The 16,763-nt window shown below is 53.0% G+C and overlaps 1 protein-coding gene across 1 annotated transcript in view; it reads right to left on the reverse strand.

Moving 5' to 3' along the window:
• Positions 1-3,967: 3,967 nt before the first annotated feature.
• SNTA1 (syntrophin alpha 1) overlaps positions 3,968-16,763 on the reverse strand; it is a 67,780-nt gene continuing 54,984 nt past the window's right edge. Inside the window, 4 exon segments of the mRNA XM_050917388.1 lie at positions 3,968-4,918; positions 7,256-7,443; positions 8,638-8,834; positions 14,801-14,931. Of these exon segments, the coding sequence (XP_050773345.1) occupies positions 4,826-4,918; positions 7,256-7,443; positions 8,638-8,834; positions 14,801-14,931 (609 nt within the window). The 3' untranslated portion in view covers positions 3,968-4,825.

Raw genomic sequence — 16,763 nt, forward strand, 5'->3', positions numbered from 1 at the left:
ACCAGCATGATGGAGAGCCTTGAAGCGGCACTCACTGCTCAGACCCTGCCTGGCAGCCCTGTCTCTCCTTTGTGGCTGCGTGTACTGAAACCCCCACCAGGGCTGGGGTACTGGGCTGTGAAAGGAGTTCCCCGCTTTCAGCATTAGGGTGGTTTTGAGCCAAGCATTAAGCTGCTGGCTTCTATCAATCAAGGTGGGTTTTACTGGAAGATAAAGTTCAGCACATGAGCCTCGCAGCATCTGATTGGGATTGTTCTCGATCCTTTCACTGCAGACAGCCAGTCAGGATCCTGGAGCCCTTCCTCAGCAACGAAGACAGGAGCCAACCAACAACAGCACCTTGAAAACAAGCTTGAGTCAGGAGGGCTGATCATCCACCCACCTCCCCAGCTGCTGGAATGGTTAAAGACAACGCGCCCAGGGGCCTCATGGGCCTTCAGCCAGTCTGGCTGCATGTCAAAACAGGACCAGATGCTGCTTCTGCCTGAGCAAGGCTGTGGCCCTCGGACTCAGTACAAAACTAAATGTCTAAGGCCCAGGTCTAAAGACTTGAGATATAATCCTTCCGGACTGTGTTTTTAAAGTCAACCTCTGATTCTGTGTGTGCAAAGACTGGTACTGAGGTAGCTCGGTGCCTATTGTGCCCATAGATCAGCCACTCCATTATTTTAAACGACGCCAATATCATAGAATCATAGATTATTAGGGTTGGAAGGAACCTCAGGAGATCGTCTAGTCCAAACCCCTGCTCTGCCCCTAAGTTGACAGTAAGGGCAAAATTACTGGCACAGAACTGATTGAAGCCTCTTTTAAATACACGGCTTGTAAATCTGGGGCTGCCAGCTCAATGGCCTGGTTATGGGCCCATGAGCCATTGTAGAAGGTGGATGGCTTGATGGCGACAGATGCATGTCAGTGACAAGGTTCATTGAGCAGCAGCAGCATTGTAGTGATTAGACAGTGATCGAGCACCCTATACACAGCACATCTGAATAACAGAGGCAGCTGATAAAGCTTGTCAAGGCAGCACAGCTGTAGAGCATTGGCTGGGAGATGCTGGAAATCAAGTGCAACCCAGAATTGTGAGAGGGCAAAGTGACCTGTCCTGAATTGGGATGAAACGGCAAAATCGTGGAAGTTTTTACCAACAAATAAATCCAAAATAAAAAATTCAGTTTGGCTCAGTTTGAAATGTTTCATTTTGATTTCAACCTTTCACATTTTTAGTACAAATTAAGTTGAATTTCAAAATGAAAAAAAGTCACTTTGAACCAAAACACTGAAAATTTTCATTTTGAAAATGTGAAATGGGACGCAGACAGTTTTTAAACTTTTGAGTAGGGAGATCTGTTGACACCAAGCCCTTCCCACAAAGTTTTGGTTTTGACAAATTGGAATTGTTCAGTGGAAAAAAAATGTTCCATTGAAAAATCCTGATCAGCTGTCATTCTGACCCAGTGTCATTTGTTTTTTGCAGAGTGGACATGATTTACTAAAAGGTCAGGTTAATGTTAGACTGAAAAGTTTACTGTTTTAGAGGTTTTTGCCCTAAGGAGCAGCATGCCCAAGTGACTACAGCATGGGCTGAGGACACAGAAAACCATGGCTCTATTCCTGACACTAACATGTGTGTAACTTTGGGTGGGTCACTTCCCCACTGTGTATCTCAGCCTCAGCCTCTGGTATTGGAATTATAATGCTACTTTGCAAAACAATGTGAGATCCACCACTGCCTTGTTTGATCTTTATAAATCAGAGACTGGAAAAGCAGAAGGTCTTGGATTGCAAAGTGTAGGGGATAATGTTTACTGCACTTTTGGAGGCCATCTGCACGTATGGACCAGAACTCCACAGCTCCTTCCTGATGCCTTTGCTCACAAAAGCATTAAAATAAACAACCACCCAAGTGTTTTTTTTTCCTAGAAGGATTTCAAAGCATCTTATGAATCAAGGAAGCATCACAATTCTAATTCTCATTTTACAAATTGGGAAAGAAGAGCATGATGGGGTACACTCACCTTGAGTGCCTCCTAGTGGCTGGGTGAAGTACTGAAAGCTTTTCCCCACTCTTTGCACCCCCCTGTAAGTTGCTGACCTCACTTGGCAGCTGTTCAATGACTCGACCCTCCAACCAAGTCACACAGTCAGAACCCCTTCCAGTGCAGCAAAGAGTTCACCAAACTGCCTACCCTCCCCAGGGTCTTCAGCCCCATCTCTGGGCCCTTTACATCCTGCCATTTTCTTGGGCTTCTAAACATGCCTGGTCCCCTTCTCAGGGTTAGGCCACTCAGACAGTGGGGGAGCCCAGCTTGCAAATGCTCCAGGCTCCCTGTAATCCTCTGCTGCTGCTTTTGGGGCCTCTGCCTACCTGCCCCTTTTATCTTCACCCCTTAGCCTTAAAGTTTTCAGGTCCCCAGTCTCCCAGCAAAAGTAAATGCAGTGGAGTGGGCGGGGGCTGGTTGGGGGGGGACAGGGCAGGCACCCATCCTCACCCTGCTGGTCCCAGCCAGAAACTGACCTGCTCAGCCCTGCAGCGCCTTTCATCTGAGCCTGCTGGGCTCTGATTGGCTCCTTCCATGCAGCCTCTCTAGGCAGGCCTGGAGGACCCACCTTCCCTGCTCCTTTCTTGGGGCGGGGTGTAAAAGGACCACAGGGCCTTGAGCAGGGGCCATTAAGGGTCAGGTGCACCCTGTCACACACAGGTTATGTGAATTGACCTGCGTCAAACAGCAGATCAGAGGCAGAGCAGGAATGCAATCCAGGGACCCTGGCTCCCAGTCCCTCTGCTACCTCTGCCTCTGTGACATACGTGATATCTGTAATTAACTATAAAGCACTGGGACTGCTTTGAGGGTCAGTGCTACCATCAGCATCAGTGGCAACAGGGCCAGTGCTGGTGGAGTGCCCTCTCTTTTCACACACATAATCATCATAGTTAGCAATAAATAATGAAGGGAACAAAGGCAGGCACTAGCTGAGAAAGAAGCTGAATTAGTTCTAGAATCTGAAATTAATAACAAAAAATGAATTCAATACTTAAATGCAATGCCCCAATCTGGGGTGGGATGTTCGGTGGATCTAGTGCTGCACATGCGGTGTGGAGATAGTTTACATTTCAAAGCAGGTTGTGGCCTGAAATATTGTTCTGGAGTGCTATGTAAAGGAGAGAGAGAGGTGTGCGTGTGTGTGTGTAAAACACAACCGTCTCTGGAGCAAAACAGTGCTGTTTAACAGCACGTGGTGATACACAGCTTAATGTAGGAAGACACTCTTCCCCTTTTTGGTCAGGTGAACCACTTCTCTTGTCACAGGCAACAGACAATGTCTCCAGCACACCCAAACACTATGATGAGCCACTGGTTCAGAGACAAGGACATCATGTAAAGAGTCACTAACAGCACCTGGGTGCTCTCCAGGGTTCTCCCATCCAAGGACGGCCATGTCTGACACCGCTTGGCTTGGCAGGTTGGACAAGAAGTCAGCCCAAAATAGAAGAGTTGCAGGTACTAATTACAAAACCCACATTTGCCCATAAAGAAAAGGTCTGGGCAAGGTCCATGTGGCCAAAGCCTGAGAGAAAGATTAGCAGAGCACAGCACTTATAATACAATCAGAGCAACTAATCCTTCTTCCCAAATCCTAAATAGCACCAGTAACGTTAAAATCGGAAATGTCCCCTCTACTGACATTTCTCTTCCTATCAGATCTAGAGCAAGCTGAAATGTTTTGAATTTCAATGAACATTGCTAGAATTTCAAAGTCTGACCCCCCCAAATAGAAAAAAGTCAATGATGTTATTGCAGAACTTTCTCTTATTGTTTCGATCCTCTCCAGTCAGAACCTCACAGTCCTTCTGGCTCCCGTTCACACCATCCTTTGGCAAAATTAAATCAAAGCATCAGACCACTTGTGACTTGAAATACAAAATTGCTACTACTCAGCATAAATCAGGAAACAAATATCGTCTGGCATTGTTTGTGAGGTTTATTTCACAAAAGAAAAAAAAAGATTTCCATGCATGAACTTTTGGTTCATAAAACAAATTGTTTTCCTGCTCCCTACCTGACAGCCCCTCCGCCGCAAAAAAATTAAACCAAAAAATAAAATTATCAAGGGGCTGGGAGTTAGCAAAAGAAAAATAACCATCCAAATCTAATGAATAAAAAGGGGGGTTAAATTATGGCTCTTCTAACTAGTTATAGAGTTGAATAAATCAGCAAATATATTTCATACTCTCTAGTTCACATCGGTCAAAAGAATACAAAGTTGGCTCAGGTCTCCAGACCAGTTGTTTCCAAAATGGGTCTCTGGGGAACAGAGATTTTTGTTTAAGTATCTAATCTACAGCTTCTTTTTATGATAAAGGGAGTTTAAAATATGGGGATCCTTTAGAACCGAGCTATATAAATATAAAACATTGATACAAACTGATTCTTTGTACAGAAAATATCATCTCACAAGGCACTAGAGTGAGTGTATCTGGGGGGGTGTTTTGTCTTGCCTGGGTATTTTTCAAGCTTGTTTCGAGTGCTGTTGTCAAAGTGGGAATGTCATTAGTTCTTGAGCGACGCTGCAGAGAACGCCCACTACAAGCGGGTGGGGAGCAGAGCCTTCTGTCTCGTTGCTGGCAGGAGGCAGACCTGGCAGTGGCAGGGATTATGTCGGGTGTCCTGGACATTGAGTGGTTTTCCTTGGCTGTGGCTGTGTTACCCAGTCATTCGCATCTTGTCTGAATAGCTTTCGTTTGGCATTGGCCAGGAGGGAATCGCCATAGTGCATAGATCTTGTGGGGTTCGAATTCTCTCTCTGGATCCTTCTCAGGCCCCTATGCCAGCAGCCCGAGCCGGGTCACTTTGGCAGATAGGAATGAGTGGATAATGAAGACGATGGTTTTCGGGCAGGAGTGAAGGTCCAGTTGCTGTAATAAAGGGGAATATTTGCAATGGTCAGTGCTCTGCTCAGCCCTCTCAGCCTCTGCTTTGCAGGTGGGGGCTGAGGGTGAAATGTGCCATGAAGTCACATTGGCGGGGTGAGAGCCCAGGAGCGGAGATTCCTCTTTAGCTGCTTCACCACCCTCCACAGACGCTGTCTCCCAGGGGAGAGGAGAGCTGACTCAGTAGCATAGCTAGCGAGGTGCAGGGGAAGCAGCCGCTTTCATTCACATTTTCCAAATGAAGCGACTGCCAGGCCGGCGCTGGGTGCAGCACGGCCAGAGGAGCCATGGGGGAGGGGGCGGCAGGCGCGGCCGGAGGAGCGAGGGGGCCGGCTCCTCAGCCATCGTGCCCGACACTCAGCGTGGCCCCAACATCGCTGCAGCCACCTCCTGCAGTGGCTCAGGGCTCGGCGGCCAAGCGCTCCCTGCCTCTTGCTACTGCAGCAGCAGCAGCATATCCTGGTAGTGGCTCATGGCCCAGTGAAATATTCCACAGCCCCCGCATCCCATCGCGGTGGGCGGGGGGAGGCGAAAGGGCCCCTGTGCCTTTAAGGCCGCCTGGCTGGTGAGCCCCGCGTGGAATGCACTGAGCACTGGGAGTGGGGCGAGCTTGTGGATCCGGGCTGGCATTTACCCCGGACAGCGACGGGAGGGTCAGGGCCCAGCCCGGCCTGGCCGAGCAGCGCCATGGAGCAAGGCTCAGCCAGCGACTCATGAGCCAGAGCCGGAGCCAGGATCTGCCCGTGGCGCAGGACCAGGATCAGCTGGGGAGAGGTGGTGGCGCAGGATGGAAGGTGAGCGGCGGGTGTCCAGTGCCTTGCACTGGAGGATCCGGGAGAGGGGCTCCCTGGGGCTGGGCCTGCAGGGTAGGGGCGCAGGCCGCGCTGTCTGGATGGGGGGCCCTGGCGCAGCAAGGAGACTGGAGCCCGGAGCAGGGGGGAGGGAACAGGACCCTGCGGGTGAGGCCAGGCGGTGTAGCCCGGCGGGGGACACCTACAGACTGGGCTGGGGAGGAGAGACTATCCCGGGACCGCAGGGGGACGGGGGTATCCGCACCCCCGGGAAGCCTGCAAGAGTCCTGAGCCAGGCTCTGGGGTTAATCTAGGGGGAAAACGGGAGGAGCCAAGGGGGGCGTGGCCAGAGGAGGAGCCAAGGGGAGCACCTTTTTTATGTTTGCTCCCCCACACTAGAACCTGGCTATGCCACTGCTCAGACTCACTGCAATTAAAAACTCGTGGCCGGCCCATGCAAGCTGACCCGGGCTCGCAAGTCTTGGGCTGCAGGGCTATTTAACTGGGGTGCAGACGTAGGCCTATCCCGGGACCCTCCTACCTCACAAAGCCTGGCCTCCAGCCCGAGCCCGAACATCTACACTGCAATGAGACAGCCCCTTAGCCCAAGCCCCATGAGCAGGATGCAGGTTTTTAATTCCAGTGTAGACATACCCATTGAAGCATCTGGGTGAGACTGTGAACAGGGCTGGCTGGTGCCATTTGCTATTGGCTATTAATGTGGGGTGGGAGTAAAGGGTCTGAAATCAGTGTGGGTACATCTACACTGGAGCTGGAGGTGTGATTTCCAGCTGAGGTCTGAGTGAGCTGGAGTGTAGCTGCAGCAGCAGGGTGGGGAGCCCCCCGAGTGCATGCATGGGGTCACCGACAGGATGACACTTGGGCTAGCGAACCTGGCCTGCCATGGCTACGTGACCACGGTTAGCATGCCACCTCACTTGGAGCACGCATGTGTACACCCAGCAGGGCTAGAAATAACACCGCCTGCCTTGTTTCACAGCAATGAACCCAGGCATGGGGAGCCAAAGCCTATAGGGGTATCTGGCAGCAGCCTGCTTGCTGTCCCAGCACCACTCCTCTAAGCCGCATGCTGCCCTCACCTGCTGCCCTGCCTGACAAGACATGCCCCCATCAGAACCCACACAGAGCAACGTTTTAAAGGAACAAAACTCCAGCCCAGGATCCATTCCTCATTCCTTTCATCTCTTTCTAGACATAACATGGGTCTGACCACCCATCCCTCTGCCCGAACCCACCCAGTATCTGCTCCCCATGCTGCACTCTGTGCCTGGTGGAGGCACTGACAGCCCTGAATGCTACCAGCCTGGTTTATCTTTTCTTCAAAGAGTGCAAGGATCCCGCATTGCCCATTGCCTGAGCAGCGCCTGCCTTCTGAGATGGAGTCACATTCCCATGACTCCTTGTCAGAGGACCCACACTCCGCCCACCCCACCCTCCTCCTCCTGGGGGTCCCAGAGGGAGCATGCATTAGGCAATCTCAGCAAGCGAGCAAAGCACCAAGCCAACGCACAATCTCTCCCTCTGCGCTGCCGAAGTCCAGGTAGAGCATCTTGGCCCCATCATCAGAGGACATCTGCAGCTTCTCGAAGGGCTGCTGCAGCAGGATGGTCCTGCTGATGCCGGGCTCCGTGGTGAAGATGGTGAAGCCCTTGTCGATGTGGATGGACAAGGTGCAGTCCCGACCATTCCATGTGCAGGCTGAAAGAGACCAGGGCAGAATGGCATCACCCAGGCTCAGTGCTCTCTTTCCCCCAGTGTCTCCTCTGCTCCTGCAGCCCTCTGGGTGCAGGGCCTGGAGCTGCTACTCATTACAGGGCACTTTGGGGAAGCTGGGATTGGAACCTCACTCAGTGGTGAGAGCCAGGTGAAACGCGGCCCTGAAGGGTACATGGGACATTGTCTCTCATTGGCTTCCCGCTGGATAAACTGCCCCCAAAGCTCACATCAAAATGAAGCTGATTTCACTTAATATCCCCTGATGTGGGGTGAAACCAAGAGCCTCCGCTGCTGGGGAGTGGCACAGCTCTATTGCCCTGTGTGGAGCAAGGCGGCAGACATGGCCCACCACGTGTTGCAAAGTTACAACTCCATCAGCTGGAGCCAACTCTGAAATGTGCCTGCCCCAGCCAGCTTCCTCCTCAGGACTCTCTCTTGCCTCTGTCCCGAGCGCTGCTTTGCCACCCTGTCAGCTGGACACTTTCACATGCCATCTTCTTCCCTCAGCAAATCCCACTTGGGCAGGGCTGTGGCTGGATTCAGCCTGGGGCAGCCTTGCCTGCGCTTGATTCTCTCAGAGACCAGGGGGCCTGGAGGAATTGTCTGCACATATCTGATTAGACCTGGGCAGGGCAGGCAGCAAGCTGCCCTGTGGTTAGCCATGGATGCCCACATAGGGCTGAGTGCTTGCTGCACGGTGCCCAGCTCCTGAGCTGAAACTGGCAGTCTCTTCCCAGCCTGGTCATCGAATATTCTCTGTGTTATAGCACCAGACCTTGGCATTCCCTGAGGAGTATTACTCCCACCCCTGTGTCCCTCCCTTCAAATCCCCCCACTCGCTCCCTGCCAGGTACCCATTGCCATGTATACCACTGCCCACTGCCCATGCCCCTTGTGATATGGTATTTGGCACTCCCTTCACCCCACAGAATATCACTGTTTATGACACCAACAATTCCCAATGGGAGGAGGCCAGTGCCCCATGCTACTCACTCAGGAGACTCTGACACTCTGAGCCCCAGCAGCTGGCGAGGACAGAATCCTTGTGAGAATGGGCAGAGTGCTGCCTTTGGGGGGTCTGGCCTCCCTCCCTCCACTGCCTGACCCTTGCAGGCAAGTGTCTGCCTCCCTCCCTCCTCCTGACACTCGCCTCCCACGGCCTCCCCAGTTCCTGACCCGCTGAGACTTCCTGCGTGAACTCAGCCGCACTGTGACAGCCATCCACTAGCATTCGCGTCCACATCGCCAGGTCCCGGTGTGTCTCCACGCTGAACAGGTGTGTCTCCACCCCCTTCTTGGTTCCCGTCCGCAAGGCGAAAGAGAGTTCCGAGTCATAGAGGTGGGAGCCCTTGGATGGGCCAGAGTGCACAAGCCTACAGAAGGCGAGCAGAAGACTGGTTAGCATGAAATGCAATTGTACAAAGAATCCCCAGCACCACTGTCCAATAGTGCAATGGAGAGAGCACCACCACCTGTCCAGGAAGCGTGGCCTAGAGGTTAGAACACTAGCCTCAGCTGCAGGAGATCTTTTCTGCCACTCCTTACTGGGCAAGTCATTTAATCTCTCTTGTCCAGACCCTCACAGGTGTTCAGGTGCCTAACTTCCATGGATTCCCAAGGGAGTTAGGATCTGGGCCACGCTGCCTTGATTCCCCGTTGGTAAATGTGAGGGGGGCCCATGTGACTGACTGGCAGGTGCTCGGACACTGCGCTCATGGGGGCCAGAAGTACAGACACTCTCGGTAAGGTGGCAGGGCTCTTCCATCCTTCAGGTTGGTGATTTCTTTGCTCTGCTTCACACCAGATGGAATCTGAAAGGTAACCTGGATTCGCTCATGACAGTTCACGATGCCCTGTCCTTCTCTAGCACCTTCCACCTAGGATTTCAAAGCACTTCACACATGGCAACGTACACCCCCTCCCATTGCCCTCTGAGAAGGGACAGGACAGGGTGTCTGGGGCAGAGCCTGGGAGGAAATGCAGGAGTCCTGACTACCAGCCCAGTAGCTGAGCTCCAGTCCCACTGGCCCCTGCTGGAGCTGGCGTCAGTGTTTCCATACCCTGGTTCCATCCAGCACCAGCCTGGGTTAGCTGAGGTTTGTATGGTGACAGAATGAAATACGATTCACATGCGAGTGGGTTTGCAAAAGGCGTGAGGCCTAGAATGTCTTGGGAGTAGAGGGGACCTTCAGCCCCTTCTATTCCACACTGCAAACTTGTCTGTAACAATACCTGGCTGCTCTCTGCTGGGAGAGTGAAGGGGGCATGATGTGCACACAGGCTCTGTCTCCCTGGGATGCAGTGGGGCACCGGCACTGTTACTCTACGCAAACAGAGCCCTTCAAGTACATGCTCCAGGCTCGCTCCGGTTTGGGGCTCCCCTTTCAAATGGTCTCAGATTCCACCCATTTTCATTGTCCCTGCAATACGAGATATTTGCCAGCAGAGGCCACTGCAGCACCACGTACGTCTCTTTCCACACCAGACCCCGTTGCTAGAGGATTGCTGAGATACACAGGAGCTGACTTCTCCTGGCCCCTGGTACCCCATGAGTGCTCCTCCCTGGGGGGCACTTGCCTCTGTCCCACCCAGACACCCTCACAGTCACTCCATCTGGCTGCATTTCAGAAATGTGGAATCATGAACTGAAATTCCAGGAACCTTAATGGCCAAGTGGCAACCCTCAGCAATGGCTTAGGCCCCAGATGCAGAATCCCTAATAAAGAGCGAGGGTTTCGCGAACCTTAAAATGAGCAGCACTTTCAACAAATGTCAGAGATGTGCTTTGATTTTTTTTACATGTAAGTGGTCTGACTGGCCGAGGGGGAGTGTTCAGTTTCTGAGAATCAGGCCCCTTTGACTTGGCAAAAGTTGGACAGTTAAATCACTAGTCCCCTTTCAAAACTCTGGCCCGCCTTAATTCCCTGGCTGCGTTCCCAAACAGCAGCCGTGGTGCGAATGCCTGAGAGCAACGCTGACTAGATACAGACAGGGACAGTGACAGGTCTAGTCTCACTGCAAAACGTGCAAGCAACAGCATCAATGGTGGAAAGTGAAAAAGGAAATAAGTTTGTCGGTCTATCAGATTTCATAGTCTAAGGTGTCCTTAGTAACCAGGGGAAAGTTTTGCCTACACACGAGTGAGCCTGACCCACTGGTCTGAATTCCCCTGGCCTTTTGCAGTGGGGAATCCAGGATAGTAGCAGCCCAAACAGCCCTGAACTCTAGAAGGTGACAGAAGCGTTAAGAGATAAATCTAACTCTGAATTCTTCACTCTCAGGCTCTTCTCCAGCATACAGACCACAGAGTAACTGCGCCAGGGTCTATGAAGGTCTTCTGCTGTCAGCATCACATTGGAATGGCTGCATTACTTAGTGAAACCATGCGTGTGAGTTGGATGGGCTGTTCCTGCTAGTGGGAGGAGGTGAAACAGCCACTTACTTCATAGAGAAGCCATCTACAGGGCGAGTGTACAAAACAAGTCACTGTCCCCACTGTGTCTGGCACTTCTCCGCTTGTATAAAGCCAGGTTACCCTTGTGGTTGTGGGTTCTACTGCACAATCCTCACTGGGAGAGGAACACAACTCCTCTTACATGTCACACACCGCTCCAAACAAGCGGAAGTAGCTTGTCGAGAAGTCACGTGATGCACATTTCATGCCTGCTATCTCATCTACTGGGCTCAGAACCAAGGCCTGGATCCTTCTGCACGGGGGAATTCCTCTGTCTCCAGCGGGAGACAGCTCTAGTGGCACAGGAGATACTGGACTGTAACCTTCTCACTAGCCCATGAGGGAATGAATGTCACCTGCTGAGACTGGGGAGGAAATTCCATGTTTGGGAGGAAACATTTTTTGTGGCAGGTACACTAACTCCCCACTTAAAGTTCTCTCACTTAACGTTGTGTCGATGTTATGTCCCTGCTCCATTACAGAACATGCTCATTTAAAGCTGTGCAATGCTCCCCTATAATATTGATTGGCAGCCTGCTCTGTCCACAGCTTGCAGGATTCTGCAGAAGAGCAGTGACTGTATAAGACAGCATTGCACAACTTGTATCAGGGTGGGCTGGCAGCCCCCCTATCAGCTCCCCTGCACACACACCCTCAGTGCCCCCTGGCCGCTGGTGGACCAGCACCTTCCCCCTCCCTCCCCTGCCTCCTGCCCGCAGCAATCAGCTGGTTTGCGGTGTTCAGGAGGCTGGGGGTGGGGGGGGCGGGAAGGAGGGGAGGAGTGAGGATGTGGTGTGCAGAGCAAAGGGGGAGAAGAGTCGGCTTAAGGGTGGAGGCCTGGGGGAAGGGGTAGAGTGGGTGGACCAAGGCTTGAGCCCCCCCGCCCTTGGCGAAGTCGGTACCTGTATTAAATTGCTTGTTAAAATTGTTTTAAATGGACATAATGCCTTTTGTCTGGCAAAAAAAAAATTCCCTGGAACCTAACTCTCTCATTTACATTAATCCTTATGGGGAAATTAGATTCGCTTTACATCGTTTTGCTTAAAGTCACATTTTTCAGGAACAGAACTACAACGTTAAGTGTGGAGTTACTGTAGTTAAAAAAAAAAAGGCAGGTGCGGCTGAGGTCTATGTTACTGAGTATAGACCAGGAGAAGAGGTCTAAGGCCTGGTCCACACTACGCTGTTAAACTGATTTTAACAGCGTTAAATCGATTTAACGCTGCACCCGTCCACACTACACTGCTCTTTATATCGATTTAAAGGCTCTTTAAATCGATTTCTGTACTCCTACAAAACGAGAGGAGTAATGCTAAAATCGATATTACTATATCGATTTAGGGTTAGTGTGGACGCAAATCGACGTTATTGGCCTCATTCTTTTACAGTAGCTACCCACAATGCACCGCTCCAGAAATCGACGCTAGCCTCGGACCACGGACGCACACCACCAAATTAATGTGCCTAGTGTGGACACGCACAATCGACTTTATAATATCTGTTTTATAAAATCGGTTTTAGCTAATTTGAATTTATCCTGTAGTGTAGACGTACCCTAAGATGCACTGTTTCTCATGGCTGTCCCTCTGGTACCATTTCCTGCTCCTAACCCTGCTGGGTTTGTTCTATCCCCTGTTCCAAGCCCTGAGTCCCCCATTACACGGTCACTCGGGGGGGGGGGGGGGGGGGGACACTTTGCTTCTCTCCCTCGGGGTCCGATAATGATTTTCTGTTCTCTTTGCTCAACCAATCCAAGACCCTCAAGCCCAGGGTCACTCTGGTACCCCTCCCCTTCCACCTCCAAGTGCCCAAGCTGGGAATGTTTTAGGCAGGAAGTGAAGATTTGTTTGTGGCTCCCTAGGCCAGGGGTTCTCAAACTCGGGGTCAAGACCTCTCAGAGGGTCGCAAGGTTATTCCAGGGGGGGTCGCAAGCTGTCAGCCTCCACCTCAAACCCCGCTTTGCCTCCAGCATTTATAATGGTGTTAAATATATAAAAAGTGTTTTTAATTTATAAGGGGGGTCGCACTCAGAGGCTTGCTATGTGAAAAGGGTCACCAGTACAAAAGTTAGAGAACCACTGCCCTAGGCTAACAGCCCCTGGACGGAGAACACGGCTCCCGGTAGAAACGATTCTCACTCATTTTGGCAGCACCAAGGAGACTCCGCACACAGCGGACTGCAGAGCGTTACCAAGGCCTTGCCGTGCTCTGTGCTTTAGCTCATTTCGGCGATACCATATCTGCGGGGAAGGACTCGTGCTAGCAGGGAGCCGTTATCCTGGGAGCTGACTTGGGGGATTGAGAGACTGCATCGTTTTACTCTAGGGAGAATGGCCCAGATCCTCAAAGATATTTAGGCTCCTAACTTCCACTGATATCAATGGATCTGGGCCAATATTCCTGCTTAGGAAACTTTCCATTGGCCTGTAAACCTGTGCTCTCCTTGCCAGTGTTTTCAGTCCCTGGCCAGCAGGGAGCAGCATAACCTTGGGAAAGTGGTGTCAGGCAAACCCACTGCACTGAGGGTGAGGGCAGATTTTGGAGCGCTGGCTGCAAGTCACATGGATCTTGTTGCCCATTGGGCTCTGGAACCCTGTAGAGATGTTCCTGCAATGCCATGTGGGTGCTGCTGCGCAGGCATGCGGGCTCCTAGCTGGCGAATGCCCCGTGCGGCTGCACAGAGGAATGTGGAGCCGGCTGGTGGGTTGAAGGTTATGCAGAGACCTATCCCAGGGGTCCAGCTGAGGCTTCCTGGCTGTGAGGGAGTGAGAAGTGATGCCACCTGCAGAGGGGGCAGTGTCTGGAGTAGTGCTCAAATGAGCCCCACTAGCTGCTCCCAGCCCTCCTCTGCAGGAGGGAGAGAGGGGAGATCCCAGGGGGCCTGTGGGGGATGCAAGGATCCCAAAGCAGGACAGTGACTTTTGCTGCCTGGTCTCCCAGCTGCCTAAGCCCTGGTGTGCTCTCTGGCATAGAAGGGATCAGCTGATAATCCAAGCTGTCACGCTGCACCATCCTGCTCCGAGTGCCTCCTGAGGAACTGATCTGCCACCAGCAAAGTGTCAGACATTGACAGCTGCCCCAGCCTGCACACAGCTGCCAGAAACATGAGGTCAATGCCAAACACTATGAAGATCTGACCACCTACCTCCAACACACACATCTGGGGAAGGTCCCCCTAGATTCACAACGGCGCTAGTTAATTCTGCTTCATTGGAACTAACCAGTTCTTGCATGGCCCATTACTGGCCACAGCCTGAGTCACCCCTTGCTGGTTTCACACCAGACCCAAACCCAGGTCTCTGCTCCACTTTGCTTTGCTGTTCAGGCCTTGTCTGAATCTGGACCTTCAAGCAAGACCTGACCAGTCCCACAGACTGTGGAAATTCAGACTGATCCATGACACAGTGCCCAAGGATCACGGCTCCAGAGCTCCGTGGCCAGATCCACTGGCCATGCCTGAAGCCCCCATGAACACACTTGGCCCATCCCCAAACTCACTCTTTCCAGCGTTGAGCCACTCCAGGCCTAAATGGCTGTGGTGTTGCCATGGAGACAACCAACCCTTTTGCTGCTGACAAATCTGTCACCTATGTGGGGCAAAATAGCTCCAGTGATGGACCAGGTGAGGAGCAGAAGTGGTGGTTCTGCTACTGGCCAGCTGCATGACCTGGGCAAGTCACTTCACCACTTTCTGCCTCGGTTTCCCCATCTGGAAAATGGGACTAATAGCACTGCCTGAGCGTAGGGATCTAGTGATGAAAGGTGCTAGACGAAAGCAAGGGCCTGCTGGCTGGTGGCTGCCTGGGGCTTTGTCCCAGCACACGTTGCTTGGCTAGCACCAATGCACTACAGCGTGAGGCAGTGCAGCCAGCTGGCTCACGGCACCTGGTGGCGATGAGAGGGTAGCTGTGGGTTGGCTTATTCAGGGCATCCCTGGTCTGTGGGAGGCTGCTGTAGAACAGAAGATCCTTCTCCGTGAGGATGGTGAGGATGTTCTTCGTCCCATCACCAGGGAGCTGGAAAACAGAGGGCATGTGATTAAATGGGCTCCAGAGCAGAGGGCGTCTTCAGAGGAGAGCTCCCTTCCCCCTCACCAGAGGGACCCCTGTTGTGAGTGGGGCGAGGCTGTACAGAGTGGGCACAGGGGAATGGAAGGGAGGGAGCCCACTGGTCAAGGAGTGCTGGGAGGGGGGGCAGGGATGAGGGGACAGGCTGTTTCCCACAATTCCCCACTGAAGGGGCAGTGCCCCAAGCCAGGGCTAGGTGGCTAGTGTTAAGTGAGTGGAAAGGGCATTTCTCAGAGCCAGGACGGGGGCAGGGAAGCATCAGAACCGATGAGGCGAGAGGTCAGCAAATGCCTCCATCCCGCCGCGCTGCCTGAGCCAAGCACGGAACACGAGACCAAACTGGAACCCAGCAAACCTCCCTCCAAGCAGGGAGTGCAGCCATGATGGTGGGGTCTGTCAGGCTTGCTGGGCTGGGGATTGGCAGGCCGGAGAAGCCAAACTCTCTCCGGACCCATAGGAGTCCTAGAGCATGGGCTTTCCTGCCAAGCTACCTCAGCATTGGCCTGCTCCGGCTCCAGGGCCTGGCCATTGCTTGGCTTCTCTCTCTGAGACACCTAATGGGGTCCCAGTCGGGCTCACGGCTGCAGTAGTCTTGGTGACGTGAACACGTCCATCTGCCAGGGCACAGATGGAGAGGCACCAGCTCACTTATGCCACCGCGTGATGTCTGCTGGTGCCACCCTACACCAGCCCCTGCAGCAGATGTGCCCCCTCCACTGGGGACTGGGCCTCGCAGTGGATCCAGCTGCAACAGGGCTCTTCTCCACCCCGTCTCCTGCACTGAGCACCAGGCCGGCTCCTCCCTGCCTCACACCCCAGAACGACTGGGTTCAGATTAAACTTCTGCAGCAGCACAAGAACCACCTCCTCTCCCTCCCTCCCCGCGCCGGCCTCGGGCGAGCACCCAGCGGGATGACGAGGATCCGGCTCAGCAGCCTCCCCGCCCAGGCATTCAAACAACAATGAACCTTGTGTTAGAAAACGGGATTCTGTGTAAACTCGGCAGATCCCGGCCAGCATGAAGGCTACACAGCCCCTCCCCGATCGAAAGCAGCCAGAGGTGCAGTTCCCGAAGAGAAGGGAATAACAACCCCTTGCGCTTGCAAAAGCGTCATGTCACCGAGAGGCACGGGCCACTCTGACCTTATGGAGGGCAGCTTTCCAGGGCAGCATGGGGCCTCCAAGAGGCAGCATGGCCTGAAGGACCGAGCCCTGGACGCCTGTGACCTTGGACAAGGTATTTCATCTCGACTCTCGCTTCCCCCACCTGCCAAACGAGGCCAATCACTTACCTGCTGTAAGGGGGAAGTGCTCTGTGGCTCACTCTGCAGAGCCTGGGATAGGTGCTGGATAGAAGAGTGACGCCTGCCTCCGCCCAGTGTAACTGAGATTAGAGTCAGGCCCTCCTCTCACCTTTCTGGTCTCAAAACTGAAGTGCAAAGACTTGCCCAGGATTACATGGTGACTCTGTGGCACAGCCAGAAAGAGAACCCAGGAGTTCGGGCTCCCAGCCCTTGCTAGGCAATGCTGTTCCCACCATGGCCCCCCGCAGGACCGCTCTGGAGAGAACCACAATCTGTATGCAGTGAACTGAGCCCCTCGGCATAGCAGAGCTGTAGGAGGTGCTGTTCCAGAACAGGCCATTAGTGCCTCCACTCTGATACCAACTTCCTGCCAGACCCACCTCCTGCCAGACCCTCTGCCATCACAAACCATCCCCTCTGGCTTAGTGCCATTGAGCACATCCTGCTAGTCCAATATCCTGCAGACGGCCACCCCGG

This window comes from Gopherus flavomarginatus, chromosome 11 (assembly GCF_025201925.1).
Source record: "Gopherus flavomarginatus isolate rGopFla2 chromosome 11, rGopFla2.mat.asm, whole genome shotgun sequence".
Lineage (NCBI taxonomy): Eukaryota > Metazoa > Chordata > Testudines > Testudinidae > Gopherus > Gopherus flavomarginatus.